Source organism: Rattus rattus, chromosome 13 (genome assembly GCF_011064425.1).
Source record: "Rattus rattus isolate New Zealand chromosome 13, Rrattus_CSIRO_v1, whole genome shotgun sequence".
In the NCBI taxonomy this organism is placed as follows: domain Eukaryota; kingdom Metazoa; phylum Chordata; class Mammalia; order Rodentia; family Muridae; genus Rattus; species Rattus rattus.
Window position 1 is genome coordinate 10,147,626 of NC_046166.1, and position 25,018 is coordinate 10,172,643.

Sequence of the window (25,018 nt, forward strand, 5' to 3'; positions counted from 1 at the left end):
CTGAGCCTCAGCATAGGCAGCTAAGCTTACCCCTCACCATGATCCTGACACTGCTGCTGGGCCTTGCGGGGTACCTGAGCTGGGGACTGCTGGGGTCCTGGGCGCAGGACCCTGGTTCCAGGTTCTCCAACCCCAATAGGCTCAGCGTGCCTGAAGGCTGGAGAATAGGGGCTGACGACGATACCAGCAGAGACCCCAGCCAACGGTAAGCAAATTCTGCCCTTGGCAGAGGTCAGGAAATATCTGAGCCCCAGACACACATCTGTGGAATGGGCTGATGTGTGGCTATCTCTGTGGCTAAGGGGTGCTAAGCTCCTAGGTCTGGTACTCCAGGACTCAGGCCGAGGACCCTGCTTGACCTATAGCAGGGGCTTTGGCTGGGGTTGCAACAGGTAAAGCGGCATGGGACTCCGAGAGCCGGGTGTTCTAGAAGATTCCACCTAATGAGGCTATGGCTTCTGCTCTTCGAAGGAGTTCGGCTCTGAAACCTGAACCCCAGCAAGGCTGGCCCAGCCTAAACCCTTGAGGACAGTCGATCATCAGGAAGGCATTTGGATCTCAGTGCCCAGAGTACCAGGCCAGGATTACTAAAGAGAGCAAGGGTTTCTCAGTCCCTCCCCCAGAGCTCATGGAGGCAGGGAATCCTAGAACAATTTCATGAAGCCTCCTGCATGGACAGGACACAGAGAGACCCCGGACAAGGTTTCCTAACATCCCCTTTATGCTTAGGGGTGCCAGGACTCTGGGTCTGTCCTCGGGATTTGGAGTCTCGTGACTCAACATGTCCGAGGCAGTGCACAGAGGCCACTTCCCGGGCTAGCCTCTGGGGCTCAGCTTTTCAAGTTTTATCTCCATTAGTCTCCCCCAACCGCCTTATTCACCGTGGAGGAGCCTGAGGCTCACGGTGGTTGAGTAATTTGCCCTGGGACACAGGCACGGAGAGCTGGACCTTGGCTTTCATACCTAGCTCTCAGAGTGGAAACTGTCCGATCTGTAGGGTGAACGGCCAACTCCCTCCCTCCCCTGCCCAGCCTCCCCACTACATAGAAAAGGGACTGTAATAAGGTTCCCAGGCAAATCTATGGGACCAGGTTTCCATCTGCTTCTGGCACTTCTAGGGGAATATCTGTTGGGCACTTTCTGGGAAGCATCCTTGGTCATAGAGAAGCTGCAGCATAAGAGGAAGCCTGCGCTGTTTTGTGAGGAAGGGGTGGGTTTGGTCTGGTGGTGTAGGGAGAAAGGGGTGTCCTGTCCAACCCTAGTTCTACCACAGGCTCACAAACACAGGCAACTGTTCGTGGAGACAGTCAGTCCTACCATCCACCTCTGACTTCAGGACCAGGGACCAAGCCACTCGTCCCTAGAGCCACCAGCAGCAGGTCGCAGTCTGCAAATTCTTCCTCCCATTGTGAAGGGAAGATGGAGGAGCTTGAGGGGCCAGAAGGGAGGAGCTTTGTCCTTGTTTTTCATTCCTCCTGGGTGTGGAGAGGGTCTGCTTGCTTCCTTAGCCCCTGAGATTGGAGGACCCTCCATCTTTCCCCGGGTGGAACCGTGCCAGGCTCTAGTGACTGGAGGGGCTTGGCCATAATGAACAAGACTCAGGAATACTCGGGCGAACCAAGCTAGGACTCCTGCCTACTGGGGTTTCCTTTCCATATCCCCAGAAGCTTGGACCCCACAGTCTGAGTTATTGAAGTATCCAGAGAGTCTGGTGGGAAAGGAAGGAAACACGGCAGCTTCCTGGGCTGATTGCTTCCCATGTTCCTGTGACAGGAGGCGGAAGTGCTGCTCAGGTCCTCGGGCAGAAAGGGAAGGGGGTTGTGAGGAGACCCAGGCAGGCGCTGTGTTCCGCTGCTCCTTCAGCAGGGTGGGGGGCAGGCTCAGGGGAATACAGCATCGGCATCAGTTATAAAATCTCTGTTGTAGAGCCAGGCCTCCTGCTTTCCATGTGGCCCTCCAGTTCCCTAGGTCAGGGACCGGGCAGTCCCTGGACTCTCGGGGATAAGAGCTTTTGGGAGAACAGTGAAACGAAACGTGTCCTGAGGCTGCCAGGTCCCAGGGCAGAAGAGGGACACAGCTGTTTCCCAAAACCATGGGGATCCTGCAGAGGCAGGGCCAGGGAACTAGCAAGGAATACCTTGATTCTCCCCAGCTCCTTGGTAGGGTTGTATATACAGAGTATGGACTCCTCAGACCCAAGCCAGCTGCTCAGTAAGACTGGGTCTGTGGTAGAGGCCATGCTCAACCTGGGAGAGGTGAGCCGTCTTCTACTCTGACTCCGTTCAGGGCCTCAGATCTCATAGAGGTGGAGCCCGGGTGTTCTCTACCCTGACCCACTCCCAGTTGGGTGGGAATAGATAGCACTGCTCCCAGTGAAAGACTCCTCCCGATGGAAGGAGCACTAGGGACTTTGGTTGCTGGCAGCTCAAGGCCCAGAGCTGTTTAGCACACTACTAAAGGACACACAGCAGCCGAGGGAAGCCAAGTACTCCTGTACCTGTCTCTTGCTCCTGAACACAGGGTTCTGGGTGTAAGCAGGGAGGAGCCCCACAGGCCAGTGCTGAGCCCTCTGGGCTAGTCAGGGAGTCCCAGACCGGAGCTGCCTGTTGGATGGACTTTGGGTTTCCCTGGTGAGCTACAACACCGCTTCACCACTCCTGGTTCAGGGAGGAGTGTTTCCCTGGGATGTCACCCTAACAGCTGGATACAGGCCTCAGACAACATGGCTACCAGACAGGACAGCCTCCAGCCTGAAGAGATGGGCTCCTTGGCTAGCAGAGATGCTCTTACAAAGGCAGCTTCACAGCCCGAGCACATCCATTATGCAGAAAGCACCAACCCCTCCCTGCAAGCGACAAGCTCTGTCAAGCCTTCCCCACAACCTCTTTCTGAGTCTCCCGGGATTTCGGCCTCTGACATTTCCAGGAGTGGGAGGAGGGCCTGACTCAAGGTCACCAGAGTCCAGGAAGGAAAGGGGAGGAGAGTTTCAGGTTTCCCAGCTCCCCCTCAGGCTCAGCATCCCCTCCTGTGAGTGCCAGCCACATAGGGTTGGGGACAGACCCTCCCTCACTCTTGACAGGCACCTGTTCCTCAACACAGCCAGCAGGGCTCCTCATAGGAGGGTGCGAAGGAAGGAGCAGGCCTGAGGCGAGGGCAGTGAGAACAATGGGGCACTTCAGCACGTCTAGCCTGGGGCACAAGTGCCTTGGGCCTACCAGAAGCTGCCAAGAGCTGGAGGAAACCAAAGCAAAGGTTAGGAATTTTCCCAGGCTGCCTGCCTGTGCTATGCCAAGCCGGGAGCTGCCAAGGAAGGGAAGAGCCAACAGCAGTGTGGCCGCTCAGAAGAGAAAGTTCCTGGGCAGGAAGGGTGGGCAGCAAGGCTTTCGGTGCAGTTCAGGAGAGCTGGAAAGTCCCGTCACGCCTAGCAGGCTGGACCAGGTCAGGCACGCACACCGGGCCTCCTGGGCTCTTAACAAGCTGCAAGGTGTAGGACTTGTTTAGACTTGTTCTGAGGCATTCTGGACTAGATAATCCCTTATTGTTGGAGTATTATATCAGCCTTGTGCATCCAGGACATTCTCTGGTCCACGACATTCTCCCTGTCCCCCTGTCTCTCTGTCCTTCTCTGTCTCTGTCTCTGTGTCTCTTATCTCTGTGTCTCTGTGTGTGTGTGTGTGTAGGGTGGGCAGGGTCTCTCACTGAGCCCAGAGCTCACAGATTTCAGCTACACGGGTGGGCCTACAAACCCCAGACCCCCTCTAGTCTCTGCCTCCCCAATGCTGGGAATCCAAGTGCACGCTACCATGCCTGGCTTTTTCCCGGGTGCTGACAATGTAGACTCAAGCTCTTGTACTTTGCCATCGAGCCACCTCCCCAGCCCCCCGCATAATTCGTATTAAGTGTTTGGTCATATTCATACCCTGTTGCCCTCTCCTGTTCCCCCTTGACCCGCCATCTCCTTCCTGTTCGACCTTCAGGTCCTTTTTGTTTTTTAGTCCAGGTTGTGCATATGAGAGATTTGTTTTTCGGAGTGTGGCTTGCTTCCCTTAATAGGATGCTCTCTAGTTCCATTAACTGCCCTGTAGATGTCATTCTTGCAATCTTCTGTGTGACCGAATATGCTATATAAATATATGAGATATATATTTTTTTTCTTTATCCACTTGTCTGTTGGTTGATATCTACTCTAACCCCATACCTCGACTGTTAAAACGTTGCCCGATAAACTCAGCGTGCAGGTGTCTCTGCCCGCTGAGGGAGACCCTTTCATTAGACGCCCTGGAGGGCTACAGCTGGATCATCTGGTAATTACATAGTTTTGTTTTAGTCTTAGGGTTCGACTGTTCTTCTTTACTTTTCGTATACATCTTGTTAATTAAAAATAAACAACCGGGGTTGGGGATTTAGCTCAGTGGTAGAGCGCTTGCCTAGCAAGCACAAGGCCCTGGGTTCGGTCCCCAGCTCCGGGGGAAAAAAAAAAAGAAGCTGTTAAAAATAAACAACCAAAGTGATATTGTACTCCATGAATACACACAAAATATTCTGTTACCTAAAAAGACGAAAATTTAAGATTAAAAGAACGTTACGTGTGTGGGTGTTTTGACTGCGTGTCTCGTTGTTTACCGTGCGTGTGCCTGGTCTCGGAGGAGGGCAGAAGAGGGTGTTGGATCCCCTGGGACTGGAGTTACTGACACTTAGGTGCTGGGAATTGAATCTGGGTCCTCTGGAAGAGCAGTCGGTGCTGTTAACCACTGAGCCATCTCTCCGGCCCGTTTGTGTTTATCCAGAGCTGGCCTTGAACTCCCTATATAGTCTCGATGGCTTCAAACACCTCATGCTTCTCCTCCCTGCGTCTGCAGCAATGGGTTATAGGCATGGAGGGATGTGAGCATCAGGAGCTTCTGCACCTCACGGACCACCTCCCCGCCCCTGCCATATCCTGGCCAGCATTCCTATGGTATTTTTTTAAATCTTCTTTTTAAAGGGAAAGATTTATATCATGTATATGAGTACACTGTAGCTATTTTCAGACACAACAGAAGAGGGCATCAGATGTCATTACAGATGGTTGTGAGTCACCATGTTGCTGGAATTGAACTCAGGACCTCTGGAAGAGCAGTCAGTTATCTTAACCGCTGAGCCATCTCTCTAGGTTTCTGATAGCTTTGATAGCTCAAACATCCTACTGTAGCTGAGGATCACCTTGAACTCCTGAACCTCCTGCCTTGCCTTCTGCATCTTCCCACCAAAGTGCCAAGATTACAGATAAGTACCGCTATATGTCTCCTTCCTTTCCTTTTCTTCATTTATGAGTACACTGTGGCTGTCTTCAGACACACCAGAAGAGGGCATCGGATCCCATACAGATGGTTGTGAGCTGCCATGTTGTTGCTGGGATTTGAACTCAGGACCTCTGGAAGAGCACTCAGTGCTCTTAACCACTGAGCCATCTCTCCAGCCCTCCTTTCCTTTTCTTTCCTCTCTCTCTCTCTCCTCTCTCTCTCTCTCTCTCTCTCTCTCTCTCTCTCTCTCTCTCTGATAGGGTTTTATATATTTCAGGTGCCAGCCTAGAATTTGCTATCTAACAGAGGGCGACCTTGAACGTCTGGTCCTCCCGCCTCCACCTTCTGAGTCTGGAATTGGAGGCTCGTGTCACCATTGCTGGTTGTATGTGGTGCTGGTATTGACTCAGGACTCCATGCGTGCTAACACTCTACCAACTGAGCTCCATCCTCCCTTCGGGTGTGTATGCATGTGCTCGTCTGCGTGTGTGCGTGTGTGCAAATATACATACATGTGTGCATCCATGCTTGTGGAGGGCTAAGGTCAATATCAAGGTCTTCCTCCATCCTCTCTCCTTGAAACTCGTGCTCACTGATTAGACCACATTAGCTGGCCAGCAAGACCCCAGAGCTGGATCCCAGTCTGTGCCACCGAGTCTGGCTTTCTACGTATGCTTGAGGACCAAACTCAGGTCACCACGCTTATGTGGCAAGAACCTTACAAACCTAGGCCCCGCCCCTGGTGTTTGTTTTGTTTGTTTTGTTTTGTTTTGTTTTTCCCTTTTTCAGGCCTTGCTGTGTAGTTCACGCTGCCCAGAAACTTGTAGCCCTCCTTTCTCACTTACCCCAATACTGGGATTATAGGCATGCATCACCCTGTCTCCCGAGATTTTATTTATTGATTTAAAATTTCAATTGTTTTAGATAAACATACTCCTATGCGGCAGCCAGAAAACGATGGGCACTGGGCCTCTATTTTTTTTTTCTTTTTCTTTTTCCGGAGCTGGGGACCGAACCCAGGGCCTTGCGCTTGCTAGGCAAGTGCTCTACCACTGAGCTAAATCCCCAACCCCTCTATTTTTGATTAAACAAAATGTTATTGGAGCACAACTGGGCCCATTCATTTAAGTATCTTCAAGGACTGTTTTATATTACAGTGACAGACTTGAGTAGCTGTGACAGAGTCTGTCCTGACCTGGAAAGCCTAGACTCAGGGCCAGCTTCAAGGGCACTGACCTGAACAGTTGCACACAGGGCTGTGCCCTGGGGACCTAAAGGACTCTGGAATGCCTACCCTTGGGAACATCTTTGTTTGTTTGTTTGTTTTACAATTCCTAATAATTGTTGAACTAATAACTGGAATTTCCACTCTGCCCTGGGCAAGTCGTATAATTAGTCTTTGTTAAATATTTACCATTTGTCTTTTTAGAGAGAGAGCCTGCTGACCGCTTGTTTTAGTTTGCCTCTCTGTGATAAAATACTAATCAAAAGCAACTTTCGTGTAATAAGAAAAGACTTGGGCTGGAGAGATGGCTCAGTGGTTAAGAGCACTGACTGCTCTTCCAGAGGTCCTGAGTTCAATTCCCAGCAACCACTGGTGGCTCACAACCATCTGTAATGGGATCTGATGCCCTCTTCTGGAGTGTCTGAAAATAGCTACAGTGTACTCATATAAATAAAATAAATAAATCTTAAAAAAGAGAAGACGGGGTTGGGGATTTAGCTCAGTGGTAGAGCGCTTTGCCTAGGAAGCGCATCAGTCCCCAGCTCCGGAAAAAAAAAAAAAAAAAAAAAAAAAAAAAAAAGAAGACAGCAAGAATTAAAAAAAAAAAACAAAATAAATAAAAACAACAATATCTAAAAAAAAAAGAAAAAGAAAAAAGAAAGAAAGAAAAGGCTTGTTGTTTGGCTCACAGGTCACTGCCCATATATTATAGAATTAATTAATATGCCCAGTGAGAAGATGAGAGGGAAGCTAAGGTAGGAACTAAAGCAGAGACCTTGGAGGAAGCTACTTACCTTCTGGCTTGCTCAGCTTCCTTTCTTCCACAGCCTAGGTCCTCCTGCGTAGGGATAACGCCACCCACAGTGGGCTGGGCTCTCTTACAGCAATTAGCCACAGGCCAGTCTTATCTAGGCAGTTCTTCAGCTGAGGATCCCTATTCCCAAGTCACCTTAGGACACCTCACGCTCACAGCTGAAGCCAAGTTTGACACTCCTGGATCGAAGCCAGTCAATTCTATGACGTTCAGTAGGAGCACTGGAAGCTCCCAAACCCCTCTGGTCCCCAAAAGTGATAACTTTCAACTCACTGGGTAATGCTTTTGTAATTGGCATCTGTATTTCTGAATTATATACTTAGCATAGCTGCTTCTTTGGAAGTAGCATTGTCTATACGTCAGCCCTCATCTTCTCCCGATAACACAGAGAGATAAATGCCCACACGCATGCGCACAGGAACATACCCCTACATCCAGGGTATTTCTAGCCATATGACTGTACTACTCGATGTGAGTCTTGAAATAAACTATGAATCTTTTTTTCCTCTGCATGCGTTTAACTTTCTCTAGAGTAAAACGTTGTTGTTGTCGTTGGGTGTTTTTTTTTTTTCTTCTTCTTTAAAAGTTTTTCTCTGCTTGTCTTTCTGGTTTTGCACTTTTTAAAAGTTCAGTGTCTCAACTATTTGTCTCCACATCTACTCAGCACTCATCAGATGCTCAACCCATGGTGTGTCCTTGCTGAAGACTCCCAGGGCTGCCCTGCAGGCTGCCCTCTGGACTGCTGCCATGACCCACCATCGTCCTAAGGGTTGTGCCCGCTGTATGTCTATGCATAATGTTTGTGTCTTGTGCCTGCAGAGGCCGGCAGAAAGGGTTGGATCCCTTGGAGCTGGAGTTACAGATGGGTGTGAGCTACCGTGTAGATGTTGGGAATTGAACCCAGACCCTCTGACAGAGCAGCCACTTCATTCTATTTATTTATTTATTCGTTCATTCATTCATTCTTTTTTGTAAACATTTATTTATTTTGTATAAAGTACACTGTTGCTGTCTTCAGACACACCAGAAGAGGGCATCAGATCCCATTACAGATGGTTGTGAGCCACCATGTGGTTGCTGGGATTTGAACTCAGGACCTCTGGAAGAGCAGTCAGTGCTCTTAACCACTGAGCCATCTCTCCGGCCCTTCATTCATTCATTCTATGTATATTTGTAAACATCCATTCATCCATTCATTCTTTTCTCATGCGTTACATCCTGACAGAAGTTTCCTCCCCACTCTACTCTGCCCAGCCCTCCCTACTTCACCCCTTCCCCAGATCCACTTCTCATTTCCCTTCTAATAAAGAGCAGGCCAATGGTGGGTCAAGGCATATCACCCAAATATGGCATAGCAAGTTACAATAAGACTAGGCACAAACCGTCTTATCAAGGCTGAAATAGGCGACCCAGTAGGAGGAAAAGGGTCCCCGAAGTGAGAGAACCCTCCATTTCCACTACTGGGAGTCCCACAAGAACACCAGGCTACAGAACCATAACACATATGCAGACCCTAGGTCAGACTCATACATGACCCACGATTGTGGCCTCAGTCTCTGTGAGCCCCCTATGAGCCCTGGTTAGTTAATTCTGTGGACTGCATTCTCTTGTTCTCCTTGACCCTTCTGACTCTTAAATCCTCCTCCCCCTCTTCTGTGGTCTTTCCCTGACTCCGCCTAGTGTTTGGCTGTGGGTCTGTGCATCTGCTCTCCTCGGTTGCTGGATGAAGGCTTTCTGATGACACTCAGGCTAGACACTTGATCTGAGTATGGCAGAATAGCGTTAGAACCACTCCCAGTCATGCTTGGTTCTATCCTAGGTTCTGAGCTATCCAGCCTCTAGTTCCTGGCCATGCAGGCAGTGTCAGGGGTGGGCTTTCTCTCCCCATGTGGGCCTCAAGTTGGACCAGCCATTGGTTGGCTACTCCCATAAGGTCTGTACATACCCTCACCCCAGCATATCTTAGAGGCAGGACAGATTGTAGGTTTTGTGGCTAGATTGATGTCCCAGTTCCATTTCTGGGAACCTTGACCAGTTGTAGAAGATGGTTTGTCCAGGCTCTGTCTCCCCCATTACTAGAAGTCTTTGCTAGGTTCACGCTGATGTCAGAGAGTTTCCCCTGCACTAGGTTTCCAGATCCACAAACGCTCAAACACCGCCCCCGCCACTGGCCAATTCCAGTTGTGTCTCCTGATATTCTCCCCCTCCACCCCCACACTTAAGCCCTCCTGTTCCCATCCCTACCTGGCCCAGTCCACCTGTAAAATCTACTCTATTCCCCTTTCCAGGGAGATCCATTCGTTCCCCTTCGACTCCTCCTTGTTGCTCAGCCTCTCTGGGTCTGTGGATTATAGCACAATTATCCTTTACTCAACAGCTAATGTCCACGTATCAATCAGTACGTACCATGTTTGTCTTTCTGGGTCTGGGTTATCTTACTCAGAATGTTTTTTTTTTCCAAGTTCCATCCATTTGCCTACAAATTTCATGATGTCATTTTAAAAAAAATAGCTGAGTAATACTCGATTGTGTAGATATACCACAATTTTTTCATCCATCCTTCTGTTGTTGAAGTACATCTAGGTTGTTTCAGCAGCAATGAACATGGTTGAGCAAGTGTCCTGTGGTAGGGCGGAGTGACTTCTCGGTGTATGTCCAAGAGTAGTGTAGCTAGGTCTTAGGATCGATCAATTTCCAATTTTCTGAGGAATTGCCAAATTGATTTTCATAGTGTCTGTCTGTCTGTCCCAGCAATGGAGGAGTGTTCCCCTGGAAGCCAGTTCTCCTGAACATCGAGCCATCTCTTTAGCCCCAAGAGACAGAACCTTGAGATACAGCTTAGCCTGCCTGGAACTCAAAATCCTCCCGCCTCAGAACTGAGTTAGAGGTGTTTGTGAGCTGCCAAGTGCTGGAAGTCAAAGCATTCTCCCCCACGAGTGGCTATTTTGTTCCCTGGCATTAGTGGATTTCCTGGGTCCCAGAGGCACTCAGTCCTAGGCTGTGCCTTGGAGTGGCCCAGGATCTTCTAGAATGCTAATCGGCCGACTCAGACTTGGGGTCTCCTGAGACTGATCTGGGCGTGGGCTTAGAGAGTTATCGTTGTTATTACTTTAGGGTGATGCTTGGGACTCAATCTCTGGCATGTTCTAACATCACAATGTACCTTCAACCCACAAGGGGCTTTTGCTTTTAAAAAGCTGCAGATGGTTTTGATGACAGGCGAGGGGCTGAGTCAGATTACTAGTAATCTCCTGTCAGAGGTGCATGGAGACCACGGGCCAGATGCCTAAGAGACCTGAGGGATTTGTTTGTTTGTTTGTTGTTCGGGACGCCCTTGAAATCTGAGCTCGAGCAATCCTCCTAGCTGACTGTGCTAAGTAGATGGCCTGTCTGAAACTGGCTGTGTTTAAAAACGTGTCCATTCTGTACTTCTCTGTTGATAGAAAATATATACATAGAATTCTAGGTTAGCAATATTTTCTGCATATATGTGTGTGTGTATATTTATTTTTCAATCAGCTATTTAGAACTGGCTAAGTATTTAATTCTTCTTTTATTGGATATTTTATGTATTTAAATTTCTTTTTAAAAAAGATTTATTTGTTTTATGTGAGTACACTGTCACTCTCTTCAGACACACCAGAAGAGGGCATAGGATCCCATTACAGATGGTTGTGAGCCACCATGTGGTTGCTGGGATTTGAACTCAGGACCTCTGGAAGAGCAGTCAGTGCTCTTAACCACTGAGCCATTTCTCCAGCCCCCTATAGTTGGTTTTTTGAGACAAGAGCTTCTCTGTGTACCCCTGGCTGTCTGGAACTCTCTTTGTAGATTGAGCTGGCCTTAAAGTCACAGAGACCTGCCTGCCTCTGCCTCCCGAGTGCTGGGATCAAAGGTGTGTGCACCACAGCCCAGCTTTCTGCCAATATTATTAATGTAATTCGCACTATGTCTCCATTCCCAGACACACTCTCCCCTTCTCCCTCTCTCAGTATGTGTGGTGGATTTCCTTCTAAGACTTCTAAATTTTCACAATGCTGAGCTTTGATGTGAGTTTATTTCTATCTTACTGCAGGTACTTGCTGGCCCCTTTGAATCTGAAAACATGTCTTTTCATCTCTGAACACATACAAACAACACGCATACATACAAAATCCCGTCAGGGTCCTTTTGCTCTATCATCCTGTCATTACACATACATACACACACTCACACACACATACACACACACGTGCAAACACACATGCACAAACACACATGCATACACATACACATGCACACACTGCCCACATCCACACGTACACACACACACACAAACACACACACTCACACTCACACACACACACACACTCACACAGTCTCATCAGGTGTCTTCCCTTTGTTCCATACCCTGTCATTACACATACACTCACACATGTACACGCACACACACGTGCACACACACACACACACACACACACCCACACACTCACACAGTCTCATCAGGTGTCTTCCCTTTGTTCCATCACCCTGTCATTACACATACACTCACACATGTACACGCACACACACGTGCACACACACACACACTCACACACACACACACACAGTCTCATCAGGTGTCTTCCCTTTGTTCCATCACCCTGTCATTACACATACACTCACACATGTACACGCACACACATGTGCACACACACACATACACACTCACACACACACTCACACAGTCTCATTAGGTGTTTTCTCTTTGTTCCATCACCCTGTCACACACACACACACACACACACACACACACACACACACACACTCACACACACACACTCACACAGTCTCATCAGGTGTCTTCCCTTTGTTCCATCACCCTGTCATTACACATACACTCACACACATGTACACGCACACACACACACACACACACACACACACACCACACAGTCTCATCAGGTGTCTTCCCTTTGTTCCATCACCCTGTCATTACACACATACACTCACACATGTACACGCACACACATGTACATGCACACACACACTCACACACTCACTCACACAGTCTCATCAGGTGTCTTCCCTTTGTTCCATCACCCTGTCATTACACATACACTCACACATGTACACGCACACACACATACACACACACACACACACGCACACACACACTCACACAGTCTCATCAGGTGTCTTCCCTTTGTTCCATCACCCTGTCATTACACATACACTCACACATGTACACGCACACACACGTGCACACACACACTCACACACACACACACACACTCACACAGTCTCATCAGGTGTCTTCCCTTTGTTCCATCACCCTGTCATTACACATACACTCACACATGTACACGCACACACACACACACACACACACACACACACACACACACACACACACACACTCACACAGTCTCATCAGGTGTTTTCTCTTTGTTCCGTCACCCTGTCATTACACATACACTCACACATGTACACGCGCACACACGTGCACACACACACACGCACACACACACACACACACACTCACTCACTCACACAGTCTCATCAGGCTTCTTCCCTTTGTTCTGTCACCCTGTCACTTGGATGTTGGACCTGGGACTGATGCTTTCTTCTCATTTCCTAAGTCCACTTGCTCTTCCTGTCTTCTGGCTGTGCATTTCCTTTCGTTATTTATTTATGCGTATGAGTGTTTCGTCTGCACATACATCTGTGCCCTAAATGGATTTTGGGTGCCCACGGGGTCAGAAGAGCTGGAGTTAGAGGTGTTTGTGAGCCTCCACGTAGGCCCTGGGAGTGGAGCCAGCGTCCTCTGACAGCAGCAAAGCGCTTAACTTCTGGGCCAGCTTTTTGGCATGCTTATTTAGTTAGTTAGCTAGCTAGCTAGTTAGTTTTGGAAACCGGATCTCATATAGCCCAGGCTAGCCTAAAACTCATTGTTTAGGTGATGTTGATCTTGGCCCCCTGATCCTCCTGCTTCCACCTCCCGAACCACTGGGATGACAAACCTGAGCCATGAAAGCTGTTTTTACTCTGTGCTGGGAATGGTTCCAGTCCTTCCTGTCTTAGGCAAGTACTCTGCCAGCTACGCTCTGTCCCTAGCCTGGCTTTGTTTTCTTTATCGCCCCCCCCCCGCCCATTTCTAATGTAGGCCGTTCATTTTCAAGAGTTCTCTTTGTTCTCTGAATGCCCTGCGAACCCTTATACTTCCTCTGCCCCCCACGTTCTCCCTGACTGTATCTTCCCTGTAGCAACTTTGTCAGTTTTGACCTCCTGTTGATCTGTTTTCTTCTTCTTCTTCTTCTTCTTCTTCTTCTTCTTCTTCTTCTTCTTCTTCTTCTTCTTCTTCTTCTTCTTCTTCTTCTTCTTCTTCTTCTTCTTCTTCTCCACCTCCTCCTCCTCCTCCTCCTCCTCCTCCTCCTCCTCCTCCTCCTCCTCCTCCTCCTCCTCCTCCTCCTCCTCCCTCCTCCTCCTTTTTTCTTCTTCTTTTTTTATCATGTATGAGACCTAGCTTCCCTGGCCACTACAGGTAGATAGCAGACAAGTCTAGTTAAGAAACAATCAATCGTTCTGAGCAGGGAGAACATCCTGCTTTCTTCTTTTCAGTGCTGAGGACTTAACCAGATCCTCATACATGTTAATCTTGTGCTCTAACTCCAAGCTACACCTCGGTCCAGATCCAGTTTCTTTGGTTCGTAACAGGGGTCAGCCTCAGGGGTCTGGCTGTACCTTTCTGAGCTGTTTTGATGTGGGAGGCTCCCGTGATGTCAGCGTCCTCAGGCAGGAAGAGACCAGGGAGTTTTCCTTCAAGGCACTTCCAGCTTGCTGCCTAGAAGGTAAAGGCTGGCTCGTCAGACTTCTAGGGTCCTGAAGGGTAGGGTAGGGGAGAGCAGGGAGTGTGGGCAGAGCAGGAGTGCCTCAGGATCACAATGGATGTGGTCACACCATGGCCTTAAGTCTGTCCTTCCACCCCTCCCAGCAGCAACTTTAATGGTGCCTAATGGCCCCAGGACAAAGAGCGGCTTCAGAAAATGAAGTTCCGATTCCAACAAGCCACCCAATCAGCAAAGGCCCTGAACCTTACTCTCCGATGCTGACAGACACGGACACTTCCTCCATGTCCCCCTCACCTGGTCCATGATGCGAATTTCTCCTCTAGACCCTAAAACCCTATCTACCCTAGACCATCCACATCTCATTGACTTCCATCATCTCTGGACCCTGGGACCAGAATGCCTCTGTGACATCGCTCCCCTGCTTGAAACCTCTCTCTGCTTCCTCATGACCTCAAGAAATGGCCCGGTTCTTCCTCTGGTACCCATGTCTCTCTAGCACGGCTTCTAGTTCCCTTGGCTCCATCTGCAGTCTCTTCTGATTTCCACAGCCCTGTCCAAACTCCCAGCTCCCTTCTGACTTGCTCTTTCTACACATACTCAGACCTTTCATAGGTCTTTACCACATCCCTTCTTCTGAGATCCTGTTCTTGGGACCCTTGAGGAAGAGTTGGTATCACCATACCAGTACCCAAGAGGTGCTGAACTAAGTGGACGCCTTTCCCAGAGAGGAGGCTATTCCACCCAGCCATCTTCTTTCCCTAGAGACTGCTGGAAAGCCAACTGCCCAGGAGGCAGGGCCAGGGAATAGTAGCCATGGGCATATTCTGGTGAGAAAAGACGGGAGCAGCATCGGGAAGCTGCCAGGATGGGGCCCGGTGAACTGTCAGAGCACTCGGTACTCCATCCGCTTAGACAAGGGCATCGCCACCACCAACTATAGATGGGGGAGTAGGGGCTCCCTAAGTGTATCCCTCAAGGCTCCACAGCCACAAAATGCAGATTCAGACCTGAGGTTCCCCAAGCCCCAGCTGCACCATTACGCCCCCTGGTGTCAAGGGACAGTGAGAAGCCCCATGCTTGCAGGTAGCTGTGCTATGATGTGTGAGTCCTCCGCATTCCTCCATTGGCCCTGGACAGGGGTTGGGAAGACTGGGTCAGGGCTCTTTTGAGTGGCTTTGTAGAGCTCAGGAATTAAGACAAGAGCTGCCTTCCTTGGCATTTAATGGTTTACAGAATCCCAGAGCTGGGCAGGCAGGAGGCAGGGTAGGACATCCCTAGACGTCTGGGAAGGACCAGGCAAGGCTCAGCAATTTTCTCTTATGGTTTCTTTTCCAGGAACTGGTGTCCTTACCAGAAGTCCAGGCTGGTCACCTTTGTAGCTGCCTGCAAAACAGAGAAATTCCTGGTTCATTCACAACAGCCATGTCCACAGGGCGCTCCTGACTGCCAGAGAGTCAAAGTCATGTGAGTGGGGTGGACAGGCCATTTTCCAGGCCCAGCGGGCTCACCAGAGGTGCTGACTCCCCATTTTCTTCCACAGGTATCGAGTGGCCCAGAAGCCAGTGTACCAGGTCCAGCAGAAGGTGCTGATGTCTGTGGACTGGAGGTGCTGCCCAGGGTTCCAGGGTCCAGACTGCCAGGACCATCGTAAGGCTTCCCAAAGCTCTCTCTTAACCCCTGACCCCAGAAACTATGCTGTTCCTCTGACTTCTGGGCTTAACACACCATGCCTCTTCCTTCTGCAGATCCCACAGCAAACCCCGAGCCCACAGAGGCAAGTGGTAAACTCCAGGAGACTTGGGACTCGTTGGATGGCTTTGAACCTGGTATGTTGCCTTGTACTGGCTCCATTTTTCTTGGAGAGCTGACTTTGCCAGGCGTCTTTCTTACTCTTTGACCTTTACAAGTTCCCGGGCTTAGAGGAAGCTTTTCCATTCTCTTCTCCCCCAACCTCCCAAAAGAAAGCACCCACCTGGGCCTTGGAAGTCATTTTGCTCCTGGTCTCAGTATCAACACAAGAGTCACCTTCTATGAATTGATTTCAAGGGTAGGTTAGGGAATGGACTTTATTATGTGATCAGCTGTCTATTGGTTAGAGCTGTCAGGAATGAAATTGTGGCTAAGGAAAGAAACGAGATGACTGATTAGTCATGTCTGCTAGGGGTAGGGGAGGAACGGTGATAGCTCAGAGATCTGTATTTGCCCCTCTTAGAAGGCTAAGGGGCTTCTAAGTTCCATCCCAGAAGGGGCCAGCGTACTCCCTTGTTGAGTCCCAAGCCTTTTCCTGACCTCATTATAGCCCCAGGCCTGGCGAGTTGACCTTTAACACTTACATCCAGTGTGTTTTCAGGTCACCCTGTCACAGAGTTTAATGAGATTAAGGCGCCACAGGAACACCTGCTTCAGAATCTCCAGAATGATGCCCAGCCAGTAGAAGATGGCTTTCCAGGCCCTTGGGAGGCCCCGTCCAGCAACCTCACAGCTGCAATGACAGAAGCCAATCTGACAGAATTCGGTGAGTAGCGGCCCCCAGGAAGGCCCAGACTTCAGAGGCCCTAACTCTGCCAGCCTTGGGAGGGGTGTCTGCTGCAGCAGGCTCGTGTGAAACATGCTATCTGTTGCAGAGTTTCCTGGCAGGACATCGAAACATCTGCTGCAGCCCCATATCGATGCATTCCTGGAAGCACACTTCAGTCCCATCTGGAAGAGCTTCAACGAGAGCTTACAGAGCCTCTTCCAGGCCATCAGAAACCTGTCTCTTGATGTGGAGGCCAATCACCGGGCCATCAAGATGATCCAGGAGGGCACCGTGGCTAGGGCTGACTTCCAAGAGCTTGGTGCCAAGTTTGAGGCCAAGGTCCAGCAGAATAACCAGAGACTGGGCCAGCTGTGGCAGGATGTGGAGGGCCAGCTGCACGCCCAGCGCCGATCCGTGCATCACGCCCTCTCTGAGGTCCAGGCTGAGGTGAGCACCAAGTTAAAGCAGCTTGTTAAAGCTCAGGAACTTCCGGGGGCCAACGGCAGCCTGGCGGTGGCATCTGCGGCAAGGCCAGAGCCAGAGAGCCTGCAGGCCAGACTGGGGCAGCTGCAGAGAAACCTCTCTGCTCTGCACATGGTCACTAACCAGAGGGAGGAGGAGTTGCGGGGCACCCTCAAGGACATGGACAGCGTCCTGAAGCAGCACACGGATGAAATCAAGGAGCTCTATTCTGAATCGGATGAGACCTTCGACCAGATCAGCAAAGTAGAGAGGCAGGTGGAGGAGCTGCTGGTGAACCACACGGGGCTTCGAGAGCTACGAGTGATCCTAATGGAGAAGTCCCTGATCATGGAGGAGAACAAAGAGGAGATGGAGCGGCAACTCTTGGACCTCAACCTCACTCTGCAGCATCTGCAGGCAGCTCATGCAGATCTTATCAAATATGTCAAGGACTGCAACTGCCGAAGGGTCTACTCTGACATGGACGTCATCCCGGAGGGTCGCAGGGATGCCATGCACACCCTAGAGGAGATCCAAGTAAGCCCGGACGAACAGCACCAGCTAGACGGTTCTTATTTGCAGGCCTTGCAAAGCACTGTAGACGCCATGTCTTCGGCATTGGATGCCTACAGAGGAGAGGGTGAACGGGCCCGGGCTGAGAGGGCCCGGATGCGGACCCAGCTGCGGGCTCTGGACCACGCTGTGGAAGCACTGAAGACCGCGGCGAACGGGACCCGCAAAGAGATACGCCTGCTGCATGGCTCCTTCGCAGCCCTACTGGAGGATGCACTGCGACATCAGGCCGTGCTGGCCGCACTCTTCGGGGAGGAGATGGTAGACGAGATGTCGGAGGAGCCTCCTCGCCCTCTGCCCCTGAATTATGAGCAGATCCGCCTGGCCCTGCAGGACGCCGCCAGTGGGCTGCAGGAGCAGGCGGTTGGTTGGGAGGACTTGGCCACTCGGGTGGAGGCTTTGGAGAAGGCCGCAGGTGGCTTTGTGGAGCAGCACCCACGGTCGGCAGAGGGACTTGAGCCCAGCCACGACTTTGGGAGAGAGGAGGAAACCAAGGCTTTGGGGGACCTGGAGCAGGAGATTCAGCGCCTGAGCTCGGATGTCAAGCAGATGGGGCAGTGCTGCGAGGCCTCCTGGGCCCTCAATGGCTCCCTTGAAGACCTACACAGCGCGCTCTCTGACACCCAGCACAGCCTGAGACAGCACCAGCAGCTCTTCCGTGGCCTCTTCCACAACTTCCAAGGGCTGTTGGCAAGCAACACCAGCCTAGACCTGGGTAAGCTGCAGGCCATGCTGAGTAAGAAAGACAAGAAGCAACAGAAAGGCCCGGGAGAATCCCGGAAGAGGGATAAGAAACAAGTAGTGATGTCTGCAGATGCGCAGGCCAAAGGTCTGGAGCTCTGGGAAGCAGGTGAGTGCCTGGGCCCTGAAGACCGCCTCTAGGAATCTAGGACAGGGCTATCTGCTAACTAAGAAGCTCCTTTCTGCTACTGGGGAGTGGGCACAGGGTATAAGAAAGCAGGATCCCTGGTCACCATTGCTACCTTCAGGGCTATGGACCTCTTATGCTTCCTGGAGTACAGGAAAGTGGGAGTCCAAGAATCAATTGTAGTTCCAGAGCCCATGAGTTGGCAGAGGCCCTGGTTGTAGAGCAGAGTAGAACATCTCAATTCTTCCCACTCACCCCAATCCCAGTCTTTCATCAGCTCACCCTGCACTCTAGGGACTGCGCATTGGAGCAGGGGGACATCTGTCATGGTAGCACCCCTTCATAAGAGGTAAACACGGGGAAAGAGCCCTCTACCTGAGTCTCAAGCCCCAGAAATGACCTAACCCAACCAGTGAGCAGCACGGAGAGGCTGGCTCTCAGCTGAGCTGCAGCAAGCCCACAGAAGGTGGATCCCGGGGACCCTACCTACACGTAAGAGTTGTTAGAAAACCTGCCAGCCTCGTTTCCCCAGCACAAGTTTGGCATGCAGAACCCAGACAGCTCCCCCACCTCCCCTAGCACTTCCAGAGAGCTGCATGCCCTTACATTAGCCCCTCCATCTCTTTTCCTCTTGTAAGTGGTGCAAACCCCCTCACGCCTTTCACCATTTGCCTGATAAGGTTAGGTGTCTGTTTACTCCCGCTGTATTTCTTTATTTCCAAAACTGTCTTTCCCTTTAAAAACTCTTTTCCTGTAAGAAGGCCACAGAGCTTTGACTTTGAGCCCTGCCAAGATGCAGGCTGGCTGAAAGAATAAGAGTCACCAGCAGAGGGTGCTGTAGAGCAGCCTCCTTTCACCAAGGCAGGAGCGCCATCTGCTGGGGGCTTCGGGGACTGAAGCACCAGACCTGTGTTTTCACGGTGGCATAAACAGGAAAGCTATTCAGAAACAACTCTCATCGAATCTTCCAGACACAGAAAGACGCAAAATTTTGTTATTCCCGAGGCTGTTTCTGGATTTGGAGGCAAAAGATGTACTTAAGTTACCAATTTCTTTGCAGACTTCTCTAAGTTCCATTTTCCTGAGAAATGCAGGGAGTGCAAACATGTGTACATACAGGTACACACAAAACATACACACGTACACACACGCACACATGCAGTGATGAAGGAACTCCTAAGAGGATCCTCCTATGGTTGTCCTCACTTTCTGGTAAGGTGCATTCTTCTGGTCTCATGCCCTGGCTGTCAGTTCACCCCTGAACTTCCTAAGTAGATGTAGCATTTCATGCCCTTCCTCACCATACAATTGGGGGTGTTTCTCTGCCTCTGGTTTCAGCAGGATTGTGCTCCTAGTGTTGGGAGGAGTGGTTCTGCAAGCGAGAGGAAGGCTAGGAGGGCACTCCAAATCAAGAGGGCCAAGGTTTGCTTGTGTGGTCAGGATCAGCAAACTTTCCCTTCAAAAGCTTCGGTTCACCCATATGAAATGCTAGGGCTCTGTGCAGCGCTTTGGAAATTATATGAAGATGACTAACCAGAGCTGGAGAGGTGGATTAGTAGTTAGAGCCCTGGCTGCTCTTCCAGAGAACCTGGGATCAATTCCTAGCATCCACACGGCAGCTCACAACCATCTGTAAGTTCAGTTCCGGGGGATCCGGTGACCCTTTCTGGCCTCCATGGGCACCACCCATGCATATGGGCACACAGATATACATGCAGGCGAAGTATGAATACACGTGAAATAATAATTAGAAAATTTTTAGGTGACGAGCCAGAGGGGGCCTCCCTCCTGCTCAGAAAGGGTCACCGTGTAGCTCAGATTGAGTTCAAAATCAGGATCTTACTGCCTCTGCCTCCCGTGTTTTACAAGCATGAGCTACTGTGCTTGGCCTGAAGAGGTTTCTCAGTCCTTCTTCTTTATGGACTTGTGCCCACGTCTAGTCAAAGCCACCATTCCTGCTCCCAGTTACTTCCCAGTATTAACATTACTACTCTTTCCCACCGGATGTCTCAAGATTCCTAGCAGGTAGGTGCTGGGGATCTGACTTAGTGGAGGAGCCCATGGCTAGCACGTGCGAGGTCCTGTGTTCCATCCCCAGCACTGGTGTGGGAGGAACGGTCCTTGGCCTCACTGCTAGATAGCCTAGCAGACGTCTAGGAGCTGGATACCCAGGTTTCTAGCACAGTCCGCCCAGGCATGAGCCCCGGGTAGTCACAGACACTTCTCTCTCTAGAGTTGAAAGGATCAAAGGAGAAAATGCATGTGCCAGCGAGCCAGCCAGCAGATCAGTACCCCAAACACACACACTGTAACATCACACCGACTGTCTCAGACACCTTTGGGAATGTGTATCCCGCTTCTCATGTGATTAAGGCAAAGAGGGGAGTTTGCGCGTGAGTGGATAACTGAGTGTTTCCTCACCTCAGGCTCCCCTGTGGCCTTCTATGCCAGTTCTTCAGAAGAGGCCACCGCTCTGCAGATGGTGAAGTTCAACGCTACATCCGTCAGCGTGGGCGGCGGCTACTTCCCCGAACACGGCTACTTCCGAGCTCCCAAACGTGGCATCTACCTGTTTGCAGTGAGCGTTACATTTGGTCCAGGCCCCGGAATGGGGCAGCTGGTATTTGAAGGGCATCGCCGGGTTCCAGTCTACAGTGCGGAACAGAGGGGTGAGAGCACAGCCACTACCTTTGCTATGGCAGAGCTGCAAAAGGGTGAGAGGGTGTGGTTTGAGCTAATCCAAGGGTCGGTGACAAAGGGGAGCCGGCCAGGCACTGCGTTTGGAGGCTTCCTGATGTTCAAGACCTGAACCCTGGGCTCAGCTCAGCTCGCATCAGACACCGTAGATTTGCCTGCTGCTCTCAGACTGAGGCTCAGGCCAGTGATGGTCGGAGAACATCTAGTGGCCTAGCTCTTCCCTGGACACCTTCTGCAAAGACCCTGCGGTAAGCGCATGTACTTCTGGACACACAGGTCGGGGAGGCCAGAATGCTGCTCCCAGAATGCTAGGCACTGCCTGGAGCGGGAGCTGGGCTTCCCGTGCCTTCCCCAGTGGCGTGGCTTGTCTTAGCTCTGAGACACTCCCTCGGTTCTACAGCTTTTTTCTTCTCCTGTGGTTGGAAACGTCTATACATTTTCTGTTTCCTCTTTCCTGCGTTGGAAAGTCATTGTTTCTCAGAAGGAATGTTTACAGTGAAGGTGACGGTTTTGCCATGCAAAAGGTCCCAGATTCTCTTTCCAATGCCTCAAAAGATCTTGAAGGAAGAAAAAAAAGAAGACTCCCCTGCCCCCGAAACTGGAAACGAATCTCCAATTACTACCGAAAAGCTAATCAAGAAGAGTCTTTCTAGTTTCAGGAGGGAGCCAACACCTAGTTGAATAAACTTAGGCTAATGGACTAAAGCCCTGGATCCAGGCCCCAGCACGGTGCACACCTGTGGTCTCAGCCTATGGAACAAGCATGAAGTTCAGAGCCATCCTCAGCTTCGTAACAGTTCAAGGCCAGCCTGGGATGTGGGAGACCCTGTCTCAAAGCAGCAAAAGAAGCCATGTTGACCCTCAGTACCCTTTGTCTTTATTTGTATATTTAATTTTAATCTCACGCATTTCCCTCCCTGCTTCACTCTGTAAAGGCCAACATGTCAAGCAGGGACAACATTGCGTGTGTGGTCTTCGCCCTTTTCATCCTATCAAGATGGTTTCCCGCCCCCCTCCCCCAGCATCTCTAAGGAAGGGAAGGAGGGAATTAAACTCTATTGGTAGTGATCAACTTTGGAATAAAGTGATGCTCTTTGAAGCTCCGCCTTATTCACTGTTGGAAGGGGAAACATTTGGTGAAGCACTTGGGGGACCGGGACAGAATGAGACTAGGGGAAAAGTGACTTGTCACTTCTGGTATATTGCCTTCAACTAGGAATATTAATCCTAGCACGATAGTCTACGTGCTGCGGAGACTATCGAGGGGCCTTCTTGCCAGGCAGTGACACAGTTCTTCCTGAACATATCTACGTGGTTTTACAAGTCACTAGACCCTACAGTCAGCTCAAGAAAGCAGCCACACTGCCATCGGGAAACAAAGCAGGCTTTGGTAGTACTCAGTCTTGGTTGAAGATGCTCTTCTCCACTTCCAATGGGATTTGACTGGGTAATGGGTTCCTAGGAATTCTCATTGCTTGCTGAAGTCCTTAATTCAAATAATTAACCTTCAGAATTTACTTATACAGGCATCAGTACCTCACTGCTTGATGGACAGTAGGCCAGAAGGCTCTGTCACTGAAGGCTGACCATGAGCTAAGCCACAATTCTGCTTAACGTCAGTCCATCCGTAGGGAGCTGGTTAAGCTAACACCTCTGATCCAGCTCTCTGGACCTCCCTGATCTTAGACATGTTTCTGAACCTTGACCAGCTCAGTAGTGCTTTCCCTTATCAATACTATTTCTGGACTAGGGTATGTGTGGTTGGGTTACCCCAGATCAAAGTCTGGGGTGACCTGTGTGTGGCAGGCCATCTGTTGCCAGCAGACCTGGCTAGCTTCTTATGCTCCATGTTGCTGTCACTGGCCAGTCCCTTCTGAGGGACAATGTTATGGTAATGTTAGGGTAATGTAGTCTCACCATTAAAGACGTCCAGTCAGAGTTTCTAGCATAGAATACAGTGTGAATCAGTTCCACCACAAAGCACTATGGGTCGCCAACCCCCATAGAAAGGCAGTAAGTAAAAAGCACTAGTGGGTCTGGTCTTCCACTGCCACTGTATGAGGTAACTCTGGATGTATCTGGAGTGAGGAGGAATAATGGTCCTTTTAGCAAGAGTGCTTTCTATGTCATAAAACATGCCTGATTACATTTTACAAAGGCTTCACGGTCAAGCCAAATGTGCCTTTTTACAGACAGTTCAGTAAACATTGTATGTATGTGTGAATACAAACATGCTTGTGTAGGTGGCTGTGCTGTATGTGTCCATCTGGTTATGTGCATGTGTGTGGGTGCTCATGGAAGCCGGAAGTTGACTGGGCATCTTACTCAGTCACCTCCCATCTTATTTTTGGGAGCAGGGTCTCTCACTGGACCTGGACCTCACTAGTTTCACTAGGCTGCCTGGTCAGTGGGCTCCTGAGTTCTCCCCGCAGTCCCCACCCCCACTGCTGGGATTACGGATACACATTGCACCCTGCTTTTTACACTGGTTCTGGGGAGCCCATTTTAGGTCCTCATGTTGGCATGGCAGGCAATTTACCAGCTGAGCCATCTCCCCAGGGCCTCTTTTGATGGAGTCGCGTCTGTTTTAAGATACATGATGTCAGGAGATGTTCCCAGGGCCCTCCAGGTAGACGTGGTACTGACCCAGGGCAGCTTAAAACACTTGTGTGGCTCCTGAAAAACTATGTAAGAGCACCACATCAAGATGGCCCCATGATTCTTTGAGAAGATAGAAAGAAAATAAGGCCTATTACAGAATGATATAGCAATATAGAATTCTAACCCCTATTAGGATTGCTATAGAGTCTCAATCTTAAACCGTCCCAAATCACTTGGGAGTTCTGGGGCAGAACAAGAACTATATAGCCAGTCCTAAGGCCAATGCAGGTCAGCTTCAGACCTGAAGGCAGCGAGTTGAACCACAGGTGACCTTACATGAGTCACGATCACCATATCATAGCTAGATAATCACCGTCTTGCGGACTCACAGTCTAAGATGAGATTGCTAGATGTGTGCGGCACAGTGGGAGAGCCTTTGATAGCATGCACGAGGCCCAGGGTTCCAGGGGTAGGGTGGTGAGAGGCATTCTTAAAGGCCTCGCAAATATTTTAGGGTTCATCTTAAGTCAAAAGCATGAAAGCGTTTCACCCTGCTTTAGCCTGAACTTCCCGTCCTTTCTCAGGAAAACTCCAATGGCAGAACTCTCTGGAAGGAGGTTAAAAAAAAATGTGTAGGGAATGTTTCATTGGAGCAGGCAAGAGGACTGCTTTTGTTTTCTAATTGGTATTGTCCCATCATAGGGAGACAATGAGGGACAGGTTAATGCAAAGATGAACAGCTATATTCCTTGTCAAACATTTGTGGAGAAGTAGTCATGAACAAGACCCTCAAGTCAACAATTATTGGGAATATAAACATCTGTAGAAAAATAGAGGAAGTTAGTGTTTTCTAAAAATGTGTGTTGGCTCATATCTGGTAGGCAGATCCTCTACTACTACTGAGCTACACCACCAGCCTCAGGAAAAGTAGAAACCACACTTAATTGCCTGTGGTGGTTGAATATGCTTGGCCCAGGAGTGGGACTAATAGATGTGGCCTCGTTGGAGTAGGTGAAGTGTGTCACTGTGGGCGTGGGCTTTGAGACCCTCCTCCTAGCTACATGAGGATGCCAGTCTTCTGTTTGTGTCTGAATACAATGAAGAACTCGGCTCCTCCAGCACCACACCTGCCTGGATGCTGCCATGCCTCCAGCCATGATGATAATGGA

At 50.1% G+C, this 25,018-nt stretch overlaps 1 protein-coding gene across 1 annotated transcript; it reads left to right on the forward strand.

Annotated features, from left to right (window-relative positions):
- Mmrn2 (multimerin 2) lies at positions 1-22,343 on the forward strand. The gene is made up of 7 exons (XM_032919276.1): positions 1-205; positions 15,466-15,594; positions 15,671-15,777; positions 15,876-15,956; positions 16,481-16,645; positions 16,755-18,533; positions 20,978-22,343. The coding sequence occupies exons 1-7, from the start codon at positions 39-41 to the stop codon at positions 21,358-21,360; spliced, it is 2,811 nt and encodes a 936-aa protein (XP_032775167.1). The 5' UTR covers positions 1-38; the 3' UTR covers positions 21,361-22,343.
- Positions 22,344-25,018: the final 2,675 nt, after the last annotated feature.

Bases quoted from the DNA above. Each gene is read 5' to 3' on its own strand.
- Mmrn2 (XM_032919276.1), top strand. From the start codon at position 39: ATGATCCTGACACTGCTGCTGGGCCTTGCGGGGTACCTGAGCTGGGGA. The intron at 15,595-15,670 runs GTGAGTGGGGTG...TTTCTTCCACAG, and splicing joins TGCCAGAGAGTCAAAGTCAT to GTATCGAGTGGCCCAGAAGC. The intron at 16,646-16,754 runs GTGAGTAGCGGC...TATCTGTTGCAG, and splicing joins AGCCAATCTGACAGAATTCG to AGTTTCCTGGCAGGACATCG.